This window comes from Bos indicus x Bos taurus, chromosome 26 (genome assembly GCF_003369695.1).
Source record: "Bos indicus x Bos taurus breed Angus x Brahman F1 hybrid chromosome 26, Bos_hybrid_MaternalHap_v2.0, whole genome shotgun sequence".
NCBI classification, from domain to species: Eukaryota; Metazoa; Chordata; class Mammalia; order Artiodactyla; family Bovidae; genus Bos; species Bos indicus x Bos taurus.
The window spans coordinates 26,303,365-26,329,167 of record NC_040101.1 but is presented as its reverse complement, the minus strand read 5'-3'; the positions used below and the strand labels follow the sequence as shown (position 1 = coordinate 26,329,167).

Here is a 25,803-nt window from a genome sequence, read left to right as displayed (position 1 = left end):
GATACGCGTGCAAACGCGCACGCACAGAGTCGCACGCCCCCGCACACCCAGGCACCCCTGGTTCAGCCAGGTACCCCCACCCGGGTGCCCGCCCGCCAGCCTCGGGCGCACCCCTAGCCTCCCCTCACGCACGCGCACGCACGCACTCCCCGCGCCCCTGCACCGGGCGGAGGCACTGGGTAGAAGTGGGGGTGGCGGGAAGGATAGGCTGGGGAGCCCGGAGCGGAGTCCCCAGTCCATCCCGCGCTCGGCTTCCGCAAGCTGCCTCTCTGCACGAAGACTCCGGGCTCCCCTTAGGCTCCCCAACCTGAACAGTTGGCGCTGAAAACACTTTACTCCTCCTCCTCCCGCGAGAACCTCCCCCAACCTTCCCTGCGCGCCATCTCCCGCCCCCACAGCATACCCGAAGAGTAACCCCCCTAAACGCGGCCAGAAGCGGCTCCCAACTCTTCACCGAGAGCAGGTTGGAGGCTGGGTTTCAGAGAGACTCCGGACTGGGGTCCGTCGCCAGCCTCTCCTCCTGGATTGGGGTTGCTTTTCATATTTTAAAAGAGGATTTTCTTATTACCTTTGAATACTCCTTTTGACAAAATTTCTGGAGCAGCTCAGCGGGGAAGATTTTGGGGGAATCTTGTTTTAAGAAAATGAAAAAGCACCTACGGGGTATTTATTAATTTTTCTCGGGTTTTGGAATCACCCTGTGGAGGAGAGAGCCAGCTATCGAGAGCCAGGAGCGAAGAGTGGAGAGGACCAGCAAGGCGCACCAGGCCGAGCCACCTCCTTCCCGGCCGCCCCCTCCCCACTCCCCCGACACACACTCATTTTGCTCGCTCGCCGGCGCGCGCAGCGCACACCCCCCGCGCCGGACCCGCACCTCGGCGGGCGCCACACACTTGCCAGCCCGAGCCGCGGCAGCCGCAGCGGGATGGAGGCGGCGCGCACCGAGCGCGCTGCAGGCTGGCCCGGGGCGCCCCTCGCCCGGACCGGGCTCCTGCTTCTGTCGACGTGGGTCCTGGCCGGCGCCGAGATCACTTGGGACACCACGGGCGGTCCCGGGCGCCTAGCGGCTCTGGCTTCGCGGTCCCCCGCGCTGCCTCGTCTCTCACCGCTGGCAGTGGCAAGCCAGTGGCCGGAGGAGCTGGCGACTGTACGGAGAGGCGCCGCACTGGAGCGCCGGCCGGGACCAGAGCCGCTGCCCCAGCCAAGCAGTGGCAGCGGCGGAAAGAAGCAAGGAGAAGCCGGAGGGCTGTCTCCAGCAAGCTCGCGGTGGGGACCGGGCATCTCGACTCCTGGCAAGCCTAGCGGCGTGAGGAGGAGTCGTCGGGCGCAGCCCCCCAGTGCCCTGGAACACGGGGATGCCCGGGCTACTGTCTTAGCCGATGGTTCCAAAGGAAGCCGCCCTCTGGCCAAGGGTCTCCGGGAGGAGGTGAAGGCACCACGGACCGCGGGTTCAGCGGCTGAAGAGCTCCGGTTACCCAGCACCTCGTTCGCGCTGACCGGGGACTCGGCTCACAACCAAGCCATGGTGCACTGGTCGGGACACAACAGCAGTGTGAGTATCCATCCGGCTGCGGAGCTCACTGTCTCCCGACAGCAAAGGAAAATGGGGGCTGGGCTGAGGTGGGGTAGGGGGGGCTGGAAGGAGGGACAGATAGTTGCCCTGGGTTGAGGTGAAGGCAGGAGCAGGGGGCTCCTCGACTTTTAGTCTGGTGCATCCCGCTTTCCCCACGCCCCCAACAGGTTAGCGGAGTTTGTTGTAAGACTGTGTGAATTTGTTTACCTAAGACCCTTCCAAGACTCTAAGATTGGGGCTGTCTGGAGGGAAGAGGGGAAAAGAGGTGCCTTATCGGGATCAGTGATCACTTTCTCTGGTGCTCGGCTTGGGGAATCAGTTGTCCTGTGAGGTGTGGGTGTGCGCGTGAATTTTTGGGCGGGGAAGTATACTGATTTGGGGAAAGAACCGCTGGACAGGCTGGCTGACTCCTGCGACTGCCCGGGGTTCCCCTCTCTCCTCCAACCACAGGAAAGAACCAGGAGATGGTGCCATTCGGACTACTCCTGCCCGCCCCACTTAGGATGCTGCCCTGGGCCCCAGGCACACTTTGTCCCAGTCTTAGCGGGAGGCTGGGCCAAGTTGGCCCAAGTCTGGGCCTTTCTTGACATCAGCTTTCCCCTTCAAAACCCAGGCAGCTGCCCTGCAAAGCTATAGGAGAGGCAGGGAAAAAAAAGTTTAAAGTGTGAAGTGAAATTCAACACCCGTCCCGCACCCCTTGTTCTCACGCAAGCAGAGGCACACATAAGTCACTGAGCACATAGTCGCCCCTGCCGCTGCGTCCTGCCACTGCACACTGGCCGAGTCGAGTTGCCTCCCCGGGCTTCGTACGCGCCTCTCCACGCCTTTCTCTCGGCTGCCAGGTTACCCTGGGAAGCTGCTGTACCGACAGGTGGCGCCCTGGAGTCCACTCCGGCGGCTCCAGACGCTCCGGGCGCCCGCGGCGGGCCTTAGGGCGCAGAATACAGTCTGCCCCGGCAGCTGCTGCAGCCCTCAGCGCGTGCCCGGAGGGGCTCCCCACCCCGCCCCCAGCTGGCCGCCAGTGCTAGCAGCCAGCCCAGGAACCCTGCGGGATGGCTCCGACCATTTACCCCACTCCCCTGCCTTCCTCGGGCCCAACTTCAGCCAATCCTGCAAAAACCCTTTCCTCGTCTCTGGCTTATAGCATCAAATCAGAACCGGGGCTCTGGGCAGAATCTGGAGGATGGTGGATGTCCCTACCTGCAGCTTTGGGGAACTCACTCGATGGGAAAGCACCGCCTCCACTCCCTTTATATTTCTCTTCGTGACTGACATTAAAGATTTCCCTAGGAAATTCTCGCCTTATTTTAACGGCACCTGGGGGGTGTCGCAGGGGTGACTAGTGAGTAACAGGAAAGTGAGGAGTGCATACCGAGCACAGATTTCCTGATTCTTATAGACATACAGCACCAAGCAGGCAGCCCAACCTGGGTTGGAAGCATTTGGGCAGAGCAGCTCCTCAGCAGCGCGGTGGTGGCTTCATCTCAGCGAGGGCCCCCCACACCTTCAGAGTGGTCAGCTCTGGGCTTAGGGGGTGGACAGGTAGGAGGGATGGGTGATCGAGGACTTGCAGGTGCTGGGAGGATTGGTGTGTGTGTGGCAGGGGGAGGTGGAGAGAGACAGGGCGACTTGTAATTCTCTGACAGCAGGGTTTTTGATTCTCAACTTCTCTTGGTTTGAGAATGAGCAATCGCGTGTATGTGCGTTATTTTGTTCATGTTCTTACTCAGTGAGGAGGATGGACTGGATGTGTGGAAGCAAATGTATCCCTAGGAGGAGGAGGAGGAGGAAGAGGAGGAGGAGGAGGAGGAGGAGGAGGAGGAGGAGGAGGAGGAGGAGGAGGTGATGTCCTTCGATTTTAGCGTGCCACACTGGGACGATATAAATTCACTCTGTCGAAAGAGTTCTTTTATGTTTCTGCTTTTAAGGATGATTTCTGTGTGTTGATAAATTCCCTGAAGATGGGACGTTGGAGCATGCTTTCTGCAGATGGTAGTTACATGTGCATGGCCTTCTCTGACCATCTTCAAGGAAGTTGTACAGCAGAGGAAGTGAGGGGGCAAGTCTAGCCCTGGGAAATGGCTCTCCAGTTAAAAAGATGAGTCCAAAGGGCCTGAGGAGCGGACCAGTTGGCCTTGGAGTTCTTAGCGACAGCGATGAGATTTGGGCAGTCTAGGAATACCGCCTCGGGGGTTCATTGGTTGTGCTCCTGGCCAGACTTACTGTCTGAGCAAAGGACATGGCAGCACAGGTGAGTGTGGGGACCCCATGTGTCTCCTCTCTCTGCTCCAGAGAAGGACTGCCTCTTTAGACCATGCTTCACAGGCACTTCCAGTGGAAAAGCCTTCCTCAAGGGTCAGTCTGTTTTGCCCTGAGGAAAATGAGCAAACAAGCTAACCCAGCCCTGCCTCTGGGAGACTTTAAGGAAACAACCCCTGGCGGGGAGTAGCTAGAAAACCAGTTTCTGCAACATTACCCAATCGGTTTCTTTCTTTCTTTCTTTTTTTAAATCTAATCAATTGCTTTCTCCCCTCCTCCTTTCCTGAGGTCAGCAAAAGAAGGTGCTGTTAGGGAAAAAAAAAAAAAAAAAGCCAGGGTAAAGAGTGATGGAGAGGATGTTCCTTCTGGAAGGTCCCTTCATCATTGGTTGGAGAAGTCCTCAAGACAGAGAACATGGATCTTTGTTTCAAGCTCTTTTGGCACGAAAAGAAAGTTCCATCTTCCCTTCTGACTTGAGTGTTAACTATGTCCTTCTCCAGGAAGGCCACCAGTTAACACACTGTGGGGTTTGCTGGTCTCCCTCAACTGCCTCTGGTGAACCACATTCCTTCTGTGAGTTCCTTTTGGAGGAGAGTTTCCAGTTACTCCATATATCTGAAAATTGAACTCTACTGTGGCCATTTGTGGTCAGGCATGAGGAGATGGCGGAGAAGGCGATGGCACCCCACTCCAGTACTCTTGCCTGGAAAATCCCATGGACGGAGGAGCCTGGTAGGCTGCAGTCCATGGGGTCGCAAAGAGTCAGACACGACTGAGTAACTTCACTTTCACTTTTCACTCTCCTGCATTGGAGAAGGAAATGGCAACCCGCTCCAGTGTTCTTGCCTGGAGAATCCCAGGGACGGGGGAGCCTGGTGGGCTACAGTCCACAGGGTTGCAGAGAGTCAGACAAGACTGAAGCAACTGAGCGCATATGCACGCACATGAGGAGATGGATATGCAAGTGAAGGGTCTCCACTCCCTTCCCCACGTGCCCAGCATGTGCCCAGGGGCTGAGAGTCTCATTCCAGGCTTGAGTCACATATTCACTTTGGTCCCAGGAGGGGCTGGCAAGACTTGGTGGGCAACAGAGGAAGTGCCCAGCAGGTTTGAGTCAGGAGGAAATGGAGTCTGGGTTCCCCTCTGGCCTTTCTTGTCCTGCCACGTATTTCAGCGGAGGGGAGAGGAGAGTGAGCTTGGGCTTGAAGCCTGTACTCTGGAAGAGTGATTTGCCTTTCTCTTTGGTTGTCTCCAGCTGGGATTCTGGTGATTAATGGGCTAGAAAGTGTTTCACAAACACCCAGAGGGAGTCCAGACCCTGGGGCTTACAGGGATACAGAAAATCACATCAGCCTGCTCTTCTCTTTTGAAAGAAGAAATACGCCTTCCTGCTTGGTTAGTGAGTTGGCAAATGACTCTGGAGATTGGGAGGCTGTGAAGACAACAGCGCACTTTCCAGGCCCCCTGAGCATTATAAAGCCTTGATGGGGGAATCCCTCATTTGTTCATGGTGCTGAGATGCGAGAATGCTGCCTCCTCCCGTAAATTGATCCCCATGCCTTTCCTGCGGTTCAGTCAGTGTGCTGCCCTGCAGTGTGTCTGGTTGGGATGCCTTGCCAGATAGTCTTTAATTCGTGTGCCCAATGCTGCACCTTGGTGAAGAAAAACGAGAAGATGCTGATAACTCGAGGTCCCTATCCTGCCCTGAGCACACCAGCAGGTGGAACACCCAGATGCTCCCAGGCATGGTTTCGTGCTCTTAACTAATTCAGCTGGACAATGCTCTAAAATATTTACTCCTAATGTGCAAAATAGTGACAGATTTGATCAGATTAATTGTGTCTCACTCACTGGAGCATCTAATTGTGGCTCCCAAACAGATTTTTCAAATAGCTTTTGGCTGGGATGTCTAGCCTTCTCGTCCCCGCTCACCGTACCCGTGTCACAATATCTTAATGCATTTTGTCTTCTCAGAGGCTTAATAAAGAAGCCTGCCACTGGAGCCATTCTTCAGGGGTTTGCCAAAAAGAATCTGTTTTTAATTAATATTACAAGGGAAGCCATCTCAGTGGAGACAGAGCTGAGAAATGCAGGGGGACAGAGCAGCACTAATTGCTCCCGGTCACTTACTGTCAGCCTGGGGGCGGGAGGGGGGAGTGGAGTGGCCACACACAGGCTGTTTGTCTGCTCTGCGTTTTCTCTGATGGCCCAGTTGGTTGGTTACAGGGCGTGATTTGCTTCTCAGATCCTGCAGTGATTTCCAAGGTGAGCAGAAGTTGCAAACTCCTTAATTGGGAGGCCTGATTTAATGATTGCAGAAATGCAGCGGTTGGAACTCGCTTTGTAGTTGGCAGAGAAGGCACACAGGAAGTGGCTTCTCTGACTGTGTTGGATTTAAGGGGAGGGGATGGTGACAAGAAGGCTCAGGGGGCAGAAGGGAGAACTGCTTCTTCCTCTGGCTGGGTAAATCTCTTACTGTAACTGGGGGGACTTTGGAACTGGATTCTCTGTGGGCCCTGAGTCATCCTACAGGGCGCAGAGAGGTGTGACAAAGCTGGATGCTGAAATAGGAGGTTGTGTCTGAAGGGTTTATCCAAGGCCAGGTACTCCAGGGCCTGGGGGCTTGATTTAACTGTTGATTTCCTGCTTCCTTTGACCTCTTGGCTCACTTGAAGTGTTAGTTGCTCAGCCGTGTCTGATTCTTTGTGATCCCATGGACTGTAGCCCACCAAGCTCCTCCATCCTTGGAATTTTCCAAACAAGATTACTGGATTGGGTTGCCATTTTCTTCTCCAGGGGATCTTCCCTATCCAGGGGTTGAATCCAGGTCTCCCGCGTTGCAGGTAGACTTTACCATCTGAGCCACCAGGGAAGCTCCTGGCTGGCTTGAGACACCTCCTTATGAGAAGATGTCAGAGGATTAGTTTGCAGCAAGTCTGGGGGGAAGCGGTCTTGTGAAGTTGGAAAGTGTAGCATGCCAGTGCCTGGTGGGCCACTTTGGGTAAGTATCACTGGTACTGTGGGATAGATGGCCTTCAGCTAACCTTGGTCATTCCTCTGGGTGGTGGGTTACTGAAAGGTCTGGATGCTGCCCTGACTTCATTGGTAGAGAGTGGAGACAAGAGATCTCTGCCTTGTGTGCAGTAGAGAAACTCAACTGGGTTTGACTAAGTCAGTGACTGAGTGAGTCCCAAGTCTCACTGAGCAGAGGCTATGAAGGAATTGGAAATCCTTGTCCCTTGGGATAGCAATAATTTTCTCAGGTTGTTCATAACTTGACAGCTGCTGTATCCAGGAGCATTTCATCCAGTAGGTCTCCATTCTAGCTTGAGAGCCTTTAGCTTCTTGAATTTGCATTTAAAGTCCTTTAGCCTGGCTTTCAAGGCCCCTCACTGCATACGTCCTGGGCCTGCTTCTTCAGCTCTGCATCTGACTGTTCCCTGATAGACCCCTTCACTCTAGCAAGGCAGTGCTTCATTGTCCCCATCCCCTTCTTCACTCCAAGCCTTTGCTCTTGAGGTCTTCTCCACTCAGGATACCCCTCTTCCTCTATGGAGACACACACATTACTTATGGTTCAGTTTAAGATCCAAACATGATTAGAACCTTTCCTAGGTTCATTTATTTTCCTGTTTATAGGATTTACAGAGTGTACCACACTCTTGATTATGTTTAGGTTATCACTTGGTTATTTTATGAGTGTTTCGAAGGTGAGGGATGAGGGCTGAAATACTTGCTGCGGCACCCCACGTCCCACACCTACTGTGAGTTCTGCTTTTCTCACGTGTTCTTTGTGGTCCAGTGCTTGGCACATAGCTCAGTCCGTACTTGCTGAACTGACCCTGGGAACTGGACAGTGCCCTAGCTGGTCGGGGAGGACAGCTGACACTGTTTCTTAACAGTGCTGAGTTTACGCACTTGGTTTATTATTTTATATATGACTTTTAACAGAAGATGTAGAGACGTCTCTACCCCACTTAATGAGAGGATGGAAATAGGTACTAGTCAACAATCCTGGCTTTTTCTGTATGTACTTGAGAGATCAGATGGACTCACGTAAGATAGTCAACCATTTGCCTAGTGTTCACTGGGAGTGTGGCATGGTTCTGGGGACTGAGGAGTTGGTAGGACTGTGATGGAGAGACAAAGAAGGATAAGACGGCATTTGCCTCAGGGTCCTTCTAATATGCTTTGGGTATGAGGCTGCTCTTCTGTAAAGTTTAATAACACATGGCAACAAGACAGATGCCACGGGGTGATGTTTGATTATTTGTCAAGTGATCGTTTCAGGCTGTGAGCTCAGAGGAGGTGCTGTGGGCACCTTAGATCAACAGGATGTCAAGGCTGGCTGTGCTCTTGGGAACGGTCTTCATCACATCATTCAGCAGTGAGATGAAGGGTATGAGGCTCAGATAGAAACGTGGCACCCTACAGGGTGGACTCTCTCCTGGTCTTTCCTTCTATAGCTGTCCTCCGCACACTCCTGCTTCTCTCTCTCTCTCTCTTTTTTTTTTGTTTTTTGCTTTTACAGACCATTTTCTGTTATATTCACTCAAGTGAGGTAGGGTGCTGCCCATTTTATAGGTCGGATAGAGTGAGGTGTAGGATGAGTACACACAAGGCTAGCCGGAGAGACTGAGGAATAGATTCCTCCCTCTTGCTCCCTGGCTGTATCCTGTGGCCACCCTGCCTACCCACCGCAGTGACTGCAGACAGTATGGACCAGCTCCTTACTGGGAAGTCTGTGTCTTACTAACCATTGTTAATGGGGACCTCTTGTGAGACACCTCATCATTTGAGTTAGTGAGTGAACCAAGTCTGGTTGCATCACCAGGAATATTTTGCTCGTTTGTTTTGATCAGTGTAGTTTGGGTTTAATTATTTATGGAGATGCTGTTCTTTATAGTATGCTAATGAATGTGCTATAGTAAATTTCCAAAAAGTAATGGAGTCTGAGAACTTCAGGATTGCACAAGTAGCTTCCTGGTATGAACTCCTTGCTGGGGAGCAGAGGAAACCATCCCTACTAGGTTGGGGTGAGAGGACCCGGAGCACAGTAGGGCCAGCTGTTCAGGGCTGTTGGTGACCAAATCTGTGCCCTTTGGTAAGCAGGGGCCTGGTACTTGACCTGTGCTGGAAGAAACCTACCTTAGGGGAAAAGCTGACCATAGTTATATAGGATCCCAAGGCTCCTGTTAGGTTGTAGGTTATTTAGCCTGGATATGACTGTGTGATTTGTGTGAATGCATACTTGAGAGTTTTCATCATGAATGCAGTCAAGATTATACTTTTCAGTATATACTAGGAATAGAAATAAATTAGGAGCAAGAAACAGCCATATAGGAAACAGGAGCATAAGCTCTGAAGCCAGATGCCTAGCTTTGAATCCTGTCTTTGTTTCTCTCTCTTTCTTGGGTTAAGTTTAACTTACTCTCTTTAAAAATTAGTCTAAAGTTGCTGTACAGTATTATATAAGTTACAGGTATACAATATAGTGATTCACAATTTTTAAAGGTTACTTTCCATTTATAGTTATTATAAAATATTGGCTATCTTCCCTGTGTTGTATAGTATATCCTTATAGCTTATTTTATATCTAATAGCTTGTCTCTCTTACTCCCCTACCCCTATCCTCCTCCTTCCCACTTCCCTCTCCTTATTGGTAGCCACTCGTTTGCTCTCTGTATCTGTGAGTCTTGTTCTTTTTTGTTAGAGTTACTAGTTTATTATATATTTTTATTTTTTTTTATATATTTTAAAATCCTACATATAAGTGACATCATACACTATTAGTCTTTCTCTGACTTATTTCGTTCAGCATAATGCCCTCTAAGTCCACCTCTGTTTCTGCAAATGGAAAAATTTCATTCTTTTTTATGGCTGAGTAGTATTCCATCGTGTATATACACATACAGACACACACCACCATCACCTTTTCTTTATCCATTCATCTGCTGATGAACAGTTAGGCTGCTTCCACTTCTTAGCAATTGTAAATAATGCTGCTATGGACATTGGAGTGCATGTATCTTTTTGAATTAATTTTTTGTTTGGCTTTTGATATATGCCCACGAGTGGAACTGTTGGGTCAGAAGATGGTTCTATTTTCAGTTTTTTGAGAAACCTCCGTGTTGTTTTCTGGAGCGGCTGTACCGATGTACATTCCCACCAGAAGTGTAAGAGGAGCCCCTTTTCTTCACATATTGCCAACACCTACTTCTGTTCTTTTTGATGATAGACCTTCTGATAGGTGCGAGGTGATATCTCACTGCAGTTTTGATTTGCATTTCCCTGATAATTAGTGGTGTTGAGCATCTTTTCACATGCCCATTAGCCATCTGTCTGTCTTCTTTGAAGAAATGTCTGTTCAGTTCTGCCCATTTTTAAGTTGGGCTGTCTACCTCTGTCTCTTAATAGCTGTGTGATGTTAAGTTGTCACCCTCTCTTGTCTATTTGTTAAATCCATAGAAGGAGTGATAAAATAGTACCTCTCACAGTGGGCTGTTTTAAGAATTAAATAAGATGCTGTGCTTAGCAAAGTGTTGAAAAGAAGCACCTGACCTGTAGTTAGTCCTCCAGATATTTAATTGGTTTAATTGTTACTCTTATATTGGATGGGGCTTTCTCTTCATTTTCAGAAGGAAACATGGAAGCAGAGAAAGGAGGTAGATGCCCAGTTCCCAGTGAGCTGATCCCTAAGCCTCGGCTAGAACCTAGTTCTCAGTGAGGCACTTGTTCAACTGCCAGCCCTAGTCCACGTCCCGACTCAGACAAGTCAGTGTTATCTGCCTTCTGTGTCATACTGAAGGAGACAGTGAGAGAGAGAGAGAGAGAGAGAGAGAAAGAGAGAGTGAGTGAGTGACTGGCTGAGGACTTGGCTGCTTGAAGCTCATACTCAGAATTTTCTTAGAAATGATTGGAATCAGATGGGTAGGGTCAACTTAACGATTGCACTAATAGATAACTAACAAGTAGAACATTTATTTCAGGGCTTTCATTGAGTGGAGTTTTGAGAAAGGCATCCAGAAAGATGCAGAGTAGCTTCTCTTGGCTTGGGCATCCATGATTGTACCTTGCAGCTAATCATGGAAGACTTCCTGAAGGAAGTGAGTGAAACGTGTAGCTTTAAGAAAAGAGTACGCAGGGCTACTGGAACTGGCAGACAAGGAGAGTCTAGAGTGCCACTCATTCCATCCAAGTCATGGGGTGGACCTTGATGCTCTGGGTTTGTTTTTCCTCTCTGTCTTCTCCTATCTCTGCTCTGTGCCTGGCATGAGATGGGAATATCTGTGGCTGGAACTTGTTGCAGAATATCTGTAGCTTCTTTCTCAGAATTATCATATTGGCCAAACCCATGAATAGTTTGTGGTGATCCACACCGATCAAGGTGCAGGCTTGAATTCCCTTTTTTGTCTGCACCCTGTGCAGCAGGAATGGGACCTGAGATCCCTACACAGACACTAGAGGGAGTGTTGCCCTGGGAAAGAAGTGAAAATAAGTAGAATGAAATAATAAAACAAATACTGCATGAGGAATTGTTTCAAAGGAGTGAGGAAGAGCCGTAGTAACCTGCGAGTTCATTGTGGGAGGGCTTGACCCGTAGATAAACATTTCATTAACAACCAAGGAATTGAGTCCTGGGGGGCTGATCATTCAGTCCCTTCCTGCAGAAAAAAGGGTATGGATGTTTTGTAAAATGTATCCATTCTGCAGTCCATTGAACCCATAAATGACTCAACTAAAACTCTAGATATAAATTAACCCAGAAGTGATGCTCAGGCTTGGTTCCCCCATCTCTTCTGCATTTTCTGACTTGGTGCCCCTCACTTTCTTGTGTATGGTGGTCAGTTAATAGAAGCTTACTGAGCTGAATGACATGAACCAATTCTTAAATACGTAAAACTACCTGGGTAAAGAATGACTGTCTTGGGAATAGGGAAGAGTCTGATTTCTTCTTGCTGCCTCCAGGCACAGGATCTACCCCCTGAGGCCATCACAGTCCTCTCTCCCTGGTGGTCAGGCCCCACACACCTGACTCAGTCCTCTTAAAGCCTTCTTGGCGTCTATGGTAAGGGAGGTGGTTTTTCTTCCAGATGGTTAGAATCAGGTTAAAGATCACACTGCTGCATAAGAAATGAACTTTTTCCTTTTAAAATCTGTTCTCAGTGGGAAATGGAGAACAATTACAGAGTTGAACATTTTTTTTTTTTTTTTTTTTGCAGTACTCAAGCTGCTGTATCTGAATGTGATTACACGTATGGAGGGAGCTTGTTACAATTTGGAGGCGGTGGTACTGGAGATGCAGAGAAGCTTGTGTTCTAGGCTAGTGGCAGGTAGAGGAAAGAATCTTTAGAGGCAAAAGAGTTACTTACATCACTATGTTGTTTTCAATGTTATTCATGCTTGAAAGAAAACTTTTCACTGGACGATTTCTCAAAACTCAGATTTTTTTTTTCCTCTTATGAGAAGGTACCCAAGCAGCAGTGATTCCAAGTAAGTCTCTGAACCTTAGTTTCACTGGCTGTAAGATGGGGATAATCCTGAACTTATAGGGATGTTGTGAATCTTATAGGTAATACTGTGAAGGGGTAGTGTTATAGATATTACACTGGTTAAAGATGTTAGCTCTCATTATCACTTAGGCAGGAGATGGGGTGGATTGAGTGTCTGTCCTTTTGTAGCAGATCTGTTGGTACCCTGCTCTCTGCACCTGCCATTGGTCTGCGAATGGGACTGACTTCTGACCACCAGCACCAGGGACTGTGTGCTGCCTGGAGCTTCGATCACACAGGCCCAGGTTGGAAGCAGGGGGTTGATTTCTATCAAGAAGTAGGGAGCTGCTGCTGCTGCTAAGTCACTTCAGTCGTGTCCGACTCTGTGCAACCCCCTAGACGGCAGCCCATCAGGCTCCCCCATCCCTGGGATTCTCCAGGCAAGAACACTGGAGGGGGTTGCCATTTCCTTCTCCAATGCATGAAAGCGAAAAGTGAAAGTGAAGTCACTCAGTTGTGTCTGACTCTTAGCGACCCCACGGGCTGCAGCCTACCAGGCTCCTCTGTCCATGGGATTTTCCAGGCAAGAGTACTGGACTGGGGTACCATTGCCTTCTCCAGAAGTAGGGAGCAGCCACCTGATAATGACTACTGGAAGTTGGTGGATAAATACCCCAGCTCCCTTTCCCTTTGTGGTGGGGTAACTCTGAAGCTTGTTTCCTACACTATCTCCCAGAAGCCATCACTGGGATTAAGTGCCAGATGCTCGAGGTGGTAATTTGCTTGCCTTTTATTGGCAACCTTCCCATTGCGCTCTGCTGTCTCTAGCTCAATCAGTATTTCCTCGCATCACCTCCCAAATAAGTTACATTTGACCCTTCAGTAATGTGGGGATTAGGAGCATGGCTCTCCATGCAGTTACAAATCTATGTATAACTTTACAGTTGTCCCTCCGGTATTCAAAACTCCATGTCTGTGGATTCAACCAAGCACACAGATCCTGTAGTGTATGTTTACTGAGAAAAATCCAAGTATAAGTGAACCCACGCTGTTAAAACCTATATTGTTCAAGGGTCAACTGTACTTGAACTCAAGGCTTTGTTTCAGAGTATGTTTCTGGAGGAAAAGGAACTAATACCTTTAGTTATTTCTGAGTGTGTTAGCCTGGGTCTTCAGTGAAACAGAACCAATAGGATATATTATCTCTCTCAAAGTAAACCTTTTTATATATTTGTATATATATCTGAGAGATTTAAGTAAGGAATTGGCTGATACTGTCATGGAAGATGAGAGTCCACAGCCAGCATTAGCAGCTGGAAATCCAGGAGAGCTGATCCTGTAATTCCCATCTGAGTCCCTGTCTGAAGGCAGGAGGAGGCTGGTGTCCCAAATTAAAGACAGACAAGGAGAAAGAATCTCTTCTTACTCAGCCTTTTCATTCTATTCAGGCCTAGAGGGGGTTGAATGAGGCCCACCCTCGCTGGGAGGGCAATCTGCTTTACTTAGTATACCAATTCATATGCTAAGCTCCTCCAGGAACCCCTTCAGTTCAGTTCAGTTCAGTTGCTCAGTTGTGTCCGACTCTTTGTGACCCCATGGACTGCAGCATGCCAGGCCTCCCTGTCTATCACCAACTCCCAGAGTTTACTCAAACTCATGTCCATTGAGTCGGTGATGCCATCCAGCCATCTCATCCTTTGTCATCCCCTTCTCCTCCCGCCTTCAATCTTTCCCAGCATCAGGGTCTTTTCAAATGAGTCTCCTTCACAGGCACGTTAATATTTTGTTGTTGTTTTTGTTCACTTGCTCAGTCCTGTCTGACTTTTTGTGACCCCATGGACGGCAGCATGCCACACTTCCATGTCCTTCACCATCATTTGGAGCTTGCTCAAACTCATGTCCATTGAGTTGGTGATGCCATCCAACCACCTCATCCTCTGTCATCCCCTTATCTTCCTGCTTTCAGTCTTTCCCAGCATCAGGGTCTTTTCTAAGGAATCGGCTCTTTGCATCACGTGGCCACATACTGGTGCTTCAGCTTCAGCATCAGTTCTTCTAATGAATATTCAGAGTTGATTTCCTTTAGGATTGACCGTTTTGATCTTGCAGTCCAAGGGACTCTCAAGAGTTTTCTCCAGTGCCACAGTTCAAAAGCATCAATTCTTTGACAGTCAGCCTTTTTTATGGTCCAACTCTCACATCCATTCTTGACTACTGAAAAAACCACAGCTTTGACTGGATGGACTTTCAGTATATTGTTTGTCAAATATCTGGACACCCCACAGCACTGTCAGGTTGACACTTAAGATTATCCTCAAGTGTTTCCCTTACCCTTTTAAAGTTCTGCATCCAGCTCCACCATGGTACCGACTCGGTACCGAGAGGGAGATGGAGGCACTGTTCGTGGTTCTGAGAGGGTCTTCCTTTTGGGCTGGCTCCTTCCACAGGGAAGAAGCCCAGGTTATACTGAGTGGCAAGAATATGGTGTTGGGGGTTTGAGGAGGGGATGCATACCTCCAAATTAGCTTTCACTGTTACTTCTCAGAGCTAAGGAGCCCCACCCCAGCCCAGGGCATAGGTTGCTGCTGCTGCTGCTTCTTTTTTTAATAACAATGTTGTGATAGTATCAGGTGAATAGTGAAGGGACTCAGCCATACATATACCTGTATGTCATGGACTTGTTCTTCATGATGTGTTGTTGTTGTTCCGTCACCCAGTCGTATCTGACTCTGTGACCTCATGGACTGTAGCCTGCCAGGCTGCTCTCCCTCATATTTGGACCCGTACCTGCTGGTGCATGATCTCTGGCCTAGGAATAAGATGTGATTATTTTTTCTTGGACTTTGTCAAGATTTTGGCAGGAAGCAGCTGAGCTTACAGTTGGTATCTCCCCATCTGAGATATCCTTAGTGTGGGGCGTCTTGAGAGTCTGGAAAGAACACTGGCCTGGGAGTTGGGATGTGTGGCTGCCTTCTGGTTTACATTTACTCTGTTCTGCAAGTCACCTGTTTTTTAGGTGTAAGAGAATGAAGACCCTTCCAGGTGTAGTAGCTTATTTATCTGTGAATAAAACAAATTTTAATGGGTATATTAGTAAGGAAAGGGTCTAGAACTATGATTTAAAAAAATTGGAAGATGCTTTTTTAAACATGTATAAATTTGGTCTTATCCACAACAGATATACTTTCATTCATTCATCCATTCAATAACTTGTTTGCTTAGTGTGATGCTAATTAAGTTACTTGCTTATTCTGGGATCTGGTTTTCTTATCTATAAATGAAAGAGTTATGCAACTCTTGATGCAGACCCATATCACCACAAGCTAGATGTAGTATCAGGTCAGTCACTTCTTTATGTGTGAAATGGGGACAATGCTATTTGCTCTGCTTATGTCACAGTTAAATAATGAGCTACTGCAGCCTTTTGAAAAGAGTACTTTTCAAAGCGCTGTTAACAGGGGCAATGTGATCTCATGGTGTTAGTTCACATCACCTCTCCTTCATTCTTTGAGTAGCTGGAGGTCCTTATGCAGCAGATTTGAAACCACACATTTCTTTTGCCTTCTCCCATATCTCCCAGCACAAATGAAACACTTTCATTAGCATGCATACCATGCTGCTAAACAAAAACAAAAACCTTGAGATTCTTATTCCAGGCACGATGTACAATTTATTTCAAGTCACATCTGATACCATAAAATTCTCAGATAGGAGTGTAATTTGATGTCTTTGAAAAAAACAGCATTTGTTCCAGGACTTGACCTGTATTGATTGCTTTATACTTTTCAGATAATATGAAGTGTTTGGGAGGGTGTCTACTATAGACCTAGTGATGCAGGATGTGCAGAAAAGTGTATGATGCCGACTGGATACCCCACAAGTTTATGGTCTTGTGTGTGGGACTCACATATTAGACAGATATTGCAAAGAAATATGTGAGCTCATGTAAAATCTGTGCTAAATTTGAGCATTCTTAGGAAATACACTGAATGTAATCAAGACCGCAGTAAATGGAAACTCATAAAATGTTTAAAATATTATGATTGTTTTATTATCTACAAAAAGTTCAGTAGCATGATTAGAAATAGATATAATCCTAATGACTAAATCTGTGTCCCTCGATGAGAATGTTCCTCATAGGAAGACAAAAGAAACATCTATTTTTTCACCATAGTGCTAAGATAGTCCAGCTTCTTAATTGTATCATTAATGGATATTCTAATTTGAACTGATTTCTTTCTAGGCCTGCCTCCTTGTTGTCATCTTGATATTTCTATTTATTTCTACTCCTGGATTGGTGCCTCTGTTTCTTGAATTCCATTCCTCTTTTTTTTTGGATTACATTTCATTTTTCTGTGGTAGATCTTCAAGTGTTCTTTCTCAGAGAATGCAGAGGAATGTCCTGACTTGTTCCTGTGTCCTGACATATATATTACTTGGTTCCTTTTAACTCTCAAATGATCCCACCTCGGATGGTATATTATATAGTCACCCAGTGCTTGAGTGATACTTTTATATTCATTGTGGATATGTCTAAAATTTATTTTTATCTCACATGGCTTTGATGGCTCATCTGGACATAGAAATGTAAGATAAAAAAAAATTCCCCCTGGGTCTTTGACATTCTTAGGGTACTTGCTGATTCTGCATAGTTTGCTGTTTTTGGATGATGTGTGTTTTCCCCCTCAGGGAGCTGATGAGCATGGGGAAAGGGGATGCCTAACATGGGACATCATGGCTTTGTTCCTATTGTTGAGGCCCAACCGTTTAAGGGAACCTCATGCATTAAAACCACATTTATACAAATCAGCAGTGTGGTGTGGGGAAATTAAATTCTCTTTGAAGCAATTTGCCATAGACACATTATCTGAATGTCTTTAGTGTATAGCACAACCAGATGAGGTAGTCTTCAGTTCAGTTCAGTTGCTCAGTTGTATCCAACTCTTTGTGACTCTATGAACTGAAGCACACCAGGCCTTCCTGTCTATCACCAACTCCCGGAGTTTACTCAGACTCATGTCCGTTGAGTCAGTGATGCCATCCAACCATCTCATCCTCTGTTGCCCCCTTCTCCTCCTGCCTTCAATCTTTCCCAGCATCGAGTCTTTCAAATGAAAGTTCAAATGAAGTTCTTTGCATCAGGTGGCCAAAGGATTGGAGTTTCAGATTCAGCATCAGTCCTTCCAAAGAATATTCAGTAGTAGTATATATTCAGATATATATCAGCCAGTATTCCTTTAGGATGGACTGGTTGGATCTCCCTGCTGTCCAAGGGACTCTTAAGAGTCCTCTCCAACAGCACAGTTCAAAGCATCAATTCTTCAGCGCTCAGCTTTGTTTATAGTCCAACTCTTATAGCCATACATGACTACTGGAAAAACCATAGCCTTGACTAGAAGGACCTTTGTTGGCAAAGTAACGTCTCTGCTTTTTAATATGCTGTCTAAGATTGGTCATAACTTTTCTTCCAAGGAGCAAATGTCTTTTAATTTCATGGCTGCAGTCACCATCTGCAGCCATCTTTTATTTAAAAATAATTAAAATAGTTTTAAGAAATATTGTTGATATTCAACAGATATTTGTGGTGTGCCATCTATGTGCCAGGTGCTGCTGGGCTCTAAGTACATAATGGTGAGCTCTGAAGGAGAGGTTCATCATACTGTCACAGGTTCACCAATGACGTTTACCTGGGAGAGGGCAGAGAGGCAGAAGCAGATGAGCACAATCAGTTAGATGAAGAGGAATGGGCAGAGTGTCTTGGATACCCAGCTTCTGTGGCATGAGGGACTGGGGTTTCTGAAAGGAACATGAAGGACAGAGTGACTGGAGCAGAGGGCTTGTGGGCTAGGGGCTGGTGGGAGATGAATTGAGAAAGACAGGCATGGGTTGGACCAAGAAAGACGATATAGGCTCAGTGGGAGGAGTTTATTCTTTATCCTAAGAGCAAAGGGGTAAGCCTTGGGAATGTTCAAAGTAGGAGAGTCATATAATTAAATTTGACCACCCTGTGGGTTGAGTTTCCGAGGTGGTTCAAATGGTAAAGAATCTGCCTACCAGTGCAGGAGATACAGGTGGGAGATGCAGATTCATCCCTGGGTCGTAAAGATACCTTGGAGGAGGAAATGGCAACCCACTTCAGTATTATTTCTTGGAAGATCACATGGACAGAGGGGCCTGGCAGGCTACAGTCCATGGGGATGCAAAGAGTAGGACATGTCTTACCAACTGACTGGCTGACTGAGGGATTGGAGGGAGAAAAGGCTGGATTCGAGGAGACCAGAGTGTTGCAATGGCTAAAGAGGATGGTGGCTTGGGTGGTGGCAGCGTAAGTGGTGAGAAGAAACCAACTGAAGAACTATTTAGCAAGCGTGATTGATTGTGTTGTTGGCTTCTCTCTCTAATTCTTCACTCTCTCTCTAACTCCCTTAGTGTTGGGCTTTTGCATTGCCCTTTCTCTATGGGTGGGACCTTCTTCCTCATCTCCTAACCTTGAGTTTGGCCTTGTGACTTGCTTTGGCCAATAGAAGTACTGCTAGTTCTAAGCTTAGTTATCAGAAGGTATTGTATATCTACCTGCTGTCTTGTACCTCTGCAGTAGCCATGAGAAAAACATGTCCAGGTTGGCCCACCAGTCCTGGGTAGAGAACAGGAGACAAGTCGTCTGTAGCTACTTCCATCCAAGCCCAGCCTAGATCAGCCCAGCCCTGCCCTGCCCAGCCCAGCCATGGGCAGGAAGACTGCCCAGCCAAGCCCCAGCTGCCCTGTATACTTATGAGAATAAATGACTGTTGTGAGAATAAATGATTGATTGATTTATTTATTTTTGGAAAAAGATGGAGATTTGAGTGATTTGTTCTGCAGCACTTTTGCAGCAAAAGCTGATACAGCAGATAAAATCAAGAACTTGATAGACTGGATGCAGCAAACACGTGGGACCATGACTACAGGGTTAAAGGGAGGCTTGCTTGTATTTCGAGACCATGAGCCTCATACATGTTCAAGGCTATATTTTAAGTGTGTCTTTTTGGTGGTTTCCTGCTACTCACCTCTCTTTATAGTTCATGGCTTCTTTTCCTGGAGCTGAATGAAGTAGGTCAGATTCATGGTTCAAAAGAATTCATCTTCCACTCTTTTTCTTTCTCCTTTCTCACTCTTTTTCCAACAGCTTGGCCAGATTCCAGCAGAGTGTGTGAGCTGAGCAGTCCTCAGGTCCTTCCATGAGGGCCTTCCAGCCTTGACACTCAGTGTGTATTCTGGATAGAGTCAAAGTCAATTTCTCCTCTAGCCAGAGAGATGGGGTTTCACTTAAACAGGGGAGTAATGTGGGGCCAGGGATTTTCTTGGTCTTGATGGATTATTTAAAATATATTCTGATAAAATATTTAGCTTTTAAACAACAAATTTAATACAGGGAATTGTGTTTTATTTATTAATGGCAGTTGCAAGGAGATTGGTAGGAGTTGTGCTAAAGTACACTGTTGTGATTTTGCAAAGTATAGTAATTACTGTAATATTTTGTTGAATTATTAATACCTACTATGCCTGCAGGAACATATGCTTCTTCAGTCGAATGGATTTCAAGATTGCCTTTTCCCTCTTCTGGTTTTGTTTTGTGTTTTTCTTTTCTTTTTTTGCACACTTATGAATTTTTAAAGAAACGGAGTTGGGGCAGAGCTGATGATATGGTATGAAACACCACCATGACAACCATGTAACTGAACATAGGCAGGCAGTAGAGAAGCATTGTTGCTCCTTGACGATCCCCGGCCTCAGCCAGCCTCTTCACAGTTTGGACTGAGGGATACTGAAAGAATCATGTCTGGGATAAAATACTTCTCAGTGGGCCTTTTCAGGAGTAGAGGTAAGGAGAGAAAATTGTGGGGAGGTCATGCGTGTGTACATGTGAGTGTTAATGTGCACATGCCTTTAAACAGAGCTGATCTGACCTGGAGATGGAGTTGGCAGATTTTTAGGTGGTACTAGCATCCTTTATTAGTTATTTCAACAACTATTACTTAGTGTCTATTATGGCCTCAAAAGAGATTAATGGGGATGATGATGGTCATAGCTTAGTGGTTGTGTGAACAGGCTCAGGCTGCAAGAGGACTCTGGATCCAAGTACAGGGTACCCTCAGGAGCATCCCTTTTGCTTGTGACTAAACTGGAACTGGAAAGCCAGTCTCCATATCATCTTCTACCAGCTTTATGAAATGGTCCAAATCAGTCAACATCAGACTCATTTTCTCATCTGTGTAATAGTTGGAGGGATCAAAATGAAATCATATGTTTGAAAGGGCATTATAAACTATACACTTCCAGACATGTGTGAGAGAGTTCTGTGGCTACCAAATCATAAAAAAAGTTGCTCATACTTGTGATGTGACTTTGGGAGGCAGAAGAAAGGATTCTGTGCTCAATGATTTTTTTTTTGATGGGGGCAGAAACTTGACAATTCGAGTCATTCCTTTGGGTTAAACATGGTCCTCTCCAAGATTCTCTAAGAATATAAATAGTTCAGAGGTCATATTTTAAAGCTAGAAAGAACACTTAATGATATAACCATGTCCTTTTCCAGGTATGAAAAATATGGCTAAGAGAAACTGCTGCTGCTAAGTTACTTCAGTCGTGTCCGACTCTGTGTGACCCCATAGACGGCAGCCCACCAGGCTCCCCCGTCCCTGGGATTCTCCAGGCAAGAACACTGGAGTGGGTTGCCATTTCCTTCTCCAAATAGAAACTGCAGAGTGTTTAAATTCACCAAGATAGTGGAGGAACCCATACTAATGTCTGTCTAGCTGATTCCTAATCCACTGATCTTTTTTGGCACCTTGAGGTTCTTGTTTCCCATTAAGTTCTTAGTACAGTCTCGGGCTTTTTTATTCCAGTAGGATGGAATGAATAAATTAGATGACTTACGGGGAGACAGAAGCTGGGGTGTTTTAGGTGGCAGAGTCATGCTTAGGTAGATGGACCTCACCTTGATTCTTAGCTCCATCACTGACCAGCTCTGTGACTTTGGGCAGTTTCTTTTCTGAAACCTAGTTGTCTCTTTTATTTAGCTGAATTATAATCCTTATTTTGCACACCAATGTGGGGGTTTGGTGAATGTGAAATGTTTGACAAGGTGTGTGCTTGAAAATGGGGGTGATTATTAGGTGATAAGAGGTCCTGAAGATTAGCTTGGTCTGCCTCCTGGTTGGGGCTTGCTGGGTGGCTCAGGTGGTAAAGAATCCACCTATAGTGCAGGAGACCTGGGTTCAATCTCTGGGTCAGGAGGATCCCCTGGAGAAGGGAATAGATATCCACTCCAGGATTCTTGCCTAGAGGATTCCATGGGCAGAAGAGCCTGGCGGACTACAATCCATGGAGTCACAAAAAGTAGGACACAACTGAGCGACTAACACTTTCACTTTCACCTCCCGGTAGATCTGCCTCCTGGGAGCCGTTTTTGCCACTGTACAGATGTGTGTTTTAAGGGGAGGAGAAAGATGCCACTTCCCTTCCTCAGGGTTGGGGGAGGAGGGACTCATGAAATGCTCCAGCAGAGAAAAGCCCTGCACAGTGGGAAATGATCTTGTAATGGCTACAGGGGTGAACTAGGACTTATCAATAGCCTTCTCTTTCTCTTTAATCTCAGATTCAACCCTATTTAAATTTCTCCTGAAGGGAGTGGAAATGGTAAGAGTGTAGAGATAAGTGTCTTTAAAGAACGGCAGGTGACCCTGAGGATGAAACACTTGTATCCACCTGCTGCACAGCTGTTTGGTGGAACTCTGTCTTATAGCCCCCTCTTCTTGTTTTAAATTTAAGTGGCTTCCTAAAAACAGGCTTTTAGAATTTATCCTGCTTTTAACAAGTCTATCCTGAATCCTTTGTGAATGGATAGGACCCATTGTAACGTGTGAATTTTAATATTTAAAGTGGGGTCAACCCCAATGGCACCCCACTCCAGTACTCTTGCCTGGAAAATCCCATGGATGGAGGAGCCTGGTAGGCTGCAGTCCATGGGGTCGCTAAAAGTCAGACACGACTGAGCGACTTCACTTTCACTTTTCGCTTTCATGCAATGGAGAAGGAAATGGCAACCCACTCCAGTGTTCTTGCCTGGAGAATCCCAGGGGCGGGGGAGCCTGATGGGCTGCCGTCTATGGGGTCGCACAGAGTCGGACACGACTGAAGCGACTTAGCAGCAGCAGCAGCACCCTATGGGTTAGCACTTGAGTAGAGGATGAAATTTCCAGGGGCAGGAGGAGATCTCAAATGCCCCAGAAAGTGAAGTTGCTTAGTTGTGTCCTATTCTTTGTGATCCCATGGGCTGTAGCCTACTAGGCTCCTCCATCCATGGAATTTTCCAGGCAAAAGTACTGGAGTGGGTTGCCATTTCCTTCTCCAGGGGATCTTCCCGACCCAGAGCCCCTGTCAGTCTCTCAGGCCTGGGGGCTGGACCAGTGTTTATTAAAGAGAAATAAGAAAAGAAAGTGATGCTGGGAAAACCACCCTGGCTCTTACCCTCTCCTCTGCCCAGCACTCTCCATGTTCCTCACTCTTCCTGCTCTGAGAGAACCTTCTGATACTAGTCCTTTATTCTTCCCTTCATTTTCCTGAGATATGTGCATTTTATTTGATTTTCCCCCAGCTGGAGGTATAATTGACAAATAAAGATTGTACATACTTAAGGTGTGCAGTGTGATGTTTTGATGCACATGTACATTGTGAAATGATTACTAGGATCAAGCTAATGAACAAATCCATCACTTCACATAGTTACTCTTTCTATGATGCTAGCAAATTTCAAGTTTACACTACAGTATCGTTAACTGTCCTCACCATGTGGTACATTAGAACTCTTAACTGAAACTTTGTATTCTGGCCAACATCTACCCATTTATCCCACCTCCTAGCCCTCGGCAACTACCATTCTACCCTCTGCTTCCGTGAGTTTGACTTTTTGAGAGTCCACATATAAGACAGAGCATACGGTCTTTGTTTTTCTCCGCCTGCCTTATTTCACTTAGAAAAAAATGTCCTCCAGGTTGCAGATGGTAGGATTTACTCTTTTTTTAAGGCTGAAAAATTTTTTGTTATATATAAATACTACATTTTCTTTATCCACTCATCAGTTGACACTTAAACTGATTATCTTCTCTGAATTCACTTTGGTATCTGAGCAAGTAGGCTTCCCTGGTGGCTCAATGGTAAAGAATTCGCCTGCAATGCAGGAGGAGTCTCAGGAGATGTAGGTTCAGTTCCTGAGTTGGGAAGATCCCCTGGAGGAGGGCATGGCAACCCATTCCAGTATTCTTGCTGGGAGAATCCCATGGACAGAGGAGCCTGGCTGGCTACAGTCCATAGGGTTGGCAAAGAGTCAGGCATGACTGAAGCGACTTAGCATGCATGCATGCATCTGAGCAAGTGTTGAGACTTGCAGTTTGTTTCTCTCTTCCGCTTTCTCCTACCCCATCCCTAACTCTTCTTTCCTCTCCTCTCACTGCAGGGGCCAGTGGAGCTGAGAGATGGGCTCTGGCAGCTGCTGGCCACCCTCCCTCCTTGCCCTGGGTCTGTTCTCTTTCCACCAGCAGGACCTCTTGCCTGCGCCCTCCTCTCTACTGTGAGCTCTGTGCAGGAGCGGCCTCTCCATCATTAGAGGAAGCAGTGGGGTTCTGCTGTAATTAAAGCAAGCCAATGGGAGGAAGCAAAGCAGAGCAGGGAAAAAGCAGCCACCAACAAAACATCTCATTTCCCACACAAACTCCTCAACAACTGCTGTCTATTGGCTTTCATGGGAACCTGCTTCCTTTAAACACAGCAAAACGAAACCCCACAGGATGGTGTGGGAAAAAAGTTATCCTCAGGCTGCTAGAGTGGAGGTTTAGTCCTTTCCCCCACTCCCTACCCTGCAGAGCAAAACGATCAAATGTTAGAGTCGAAAGAGACCTCAAAAGTTATTTAGTTCAACTTCTTCCCCAAGCCTGGGGTTACCTTCATCACCTGCTCCTCCTAAGATAGCATCTCTGACGCATTGTTCCCTGCCTCCCACTCTTCCCAGCTCCCTGAATTTGCTGGACCAAAGCAGAGACAAAGATCGAAGGTACTTTACTAGCAGAAAACTGGCCACCCAAGCCTGTCGTCATTTATGGCACTGGCTCCGGAAATGTCTAATTAATTCATTTATCCAATTAGCCCCTTGCTCTCTGAAATGCTTTTTCTTGGTTGCTGGGCAACTGGGATAGACTTTCAACACATGCATGCTGCTGGTGAATGAACCATCAGTTTTTTCCTTCACCCTGGCACCCCCACTTTTCTTTCTCCTTTTATTTGTCTAATGCACAGTAATGAAGAACATCTCCACCAATCTCCAGTTTTCTCACCTTCCCCAGGCCTCTGGATATACTTGCTGTCTGCCTTAACACATTTCTGAAGGTAATTTTTATGCCAGACATTTGTCATGGACGAGGAGAGTGACAGAACATACAGGTACACAGAGATGTGTTTGCAAAATAATGGAATTAGCCCCGCTCACGCAAGACTTGAGGAGAGCTTAGCTGGTGCCTGGGACCTGGCCAAGGTTATGCTCAGAAGTGTTTGGGCAGAGTGGGGAGACTCTCTTCTGGTGATGTGGCATTAACAAGGGCAGTGGTTCCATTTGTCTTTATGGCCTGCCCTTCCTGGGGAATTGTCATCCGTCTCCAGCCTACAGTGTATTGTGAGCACTAACTAGGAGGCAGGACTTTAAGAGAGACTGAAAGAGACATCAGGAGGGCAGTACAGTGCCTTGAGGAATCATCCTTGAAACATAACATGCTCTCATTGCAGGATGTGGAAGTGCCACATGCTGCTTCAGGGAGTTAAAGTGTTAGAACTGGACTTTGAGCTGAGGCTTCCACCCTTTTCTGTCTTTACAGATGAGAAATTGGAGGATAAACCTTCCGGAGGATATACCATTTGCTTGGTGTCTCAGAACCAGAGTTTGGGGTTCCAGAGTCCCAGACCTTCTCATTGGACTACCCTGCTCCTCTTTGATCTTATGGAACTTTGTCCATAAAATTAGTCACTGGAATCACCAAAACTCGATTTTAAAAATCGACTTTATTTCGAAGTTGGCAGTGAAGATTTGCAGAACTCAAGGGTCTTGGTTCTTGTTCCCCCATCCACCTGGGCATACGTCTATTGCAGAGGCTGGAGCATGTTTTCAGTATGAATAAGGAATGGTTCTTGCTCTCAAGAGCCCCTGCTTGTAGGAGAGGAGATGGCAGTGAAGGAGGGAGGGACTCTTTCTTGGAAGGAAACATTCAGAAAGGAGGATCTGGGCTGTTTGACTAGAACACAGATCTTATATTTGAGGGGGCTGTGAGGGAGGAATGGGGGTGAGGGACATTCTTTGGCCAAGAGGGCAGCATGGGCCAAGCTTTGCAGGCACGAGAGATTATGTTTGGGGACTGGAGAGTGGCCTGGAAATAGGGCCCTCAGGCCACTTGACTT

At 47.0% G+C, this 25,803-nt stretch overlaps 1 protein-coding gene across 3 annotated transcripts in view; it reads left to right on the top strand.

Moving 5' to 3' along the window:
• Nucleotides 1–208: 208 nt before the first annotated feature.
• The window catches only part of SORCS3 (sortilin related VPS10 domain containing receptor 3), a 633,894-nt gene continuing 608,299 nt past the window's right edge, over nt 209–25,803 (top strand). For 2 of the 3 annotated variants that reach the window (XM_027529079.1, XM_027529078.1), the window contains exon 1: nt 210–1,552. In XM_027529079.1, coding sequence (XP_027384880.1) covers nt 926–1,552 — 627 coding nt within the window. In that variant the 5' untranslated portion in view covers nt 210–925. Of the gene's footprint in view, nt 1,553–25,803 lie in introns of all 3 variants that reach the window. The other variant, XM_027529080.1, reaches the window with a different exon arrangement.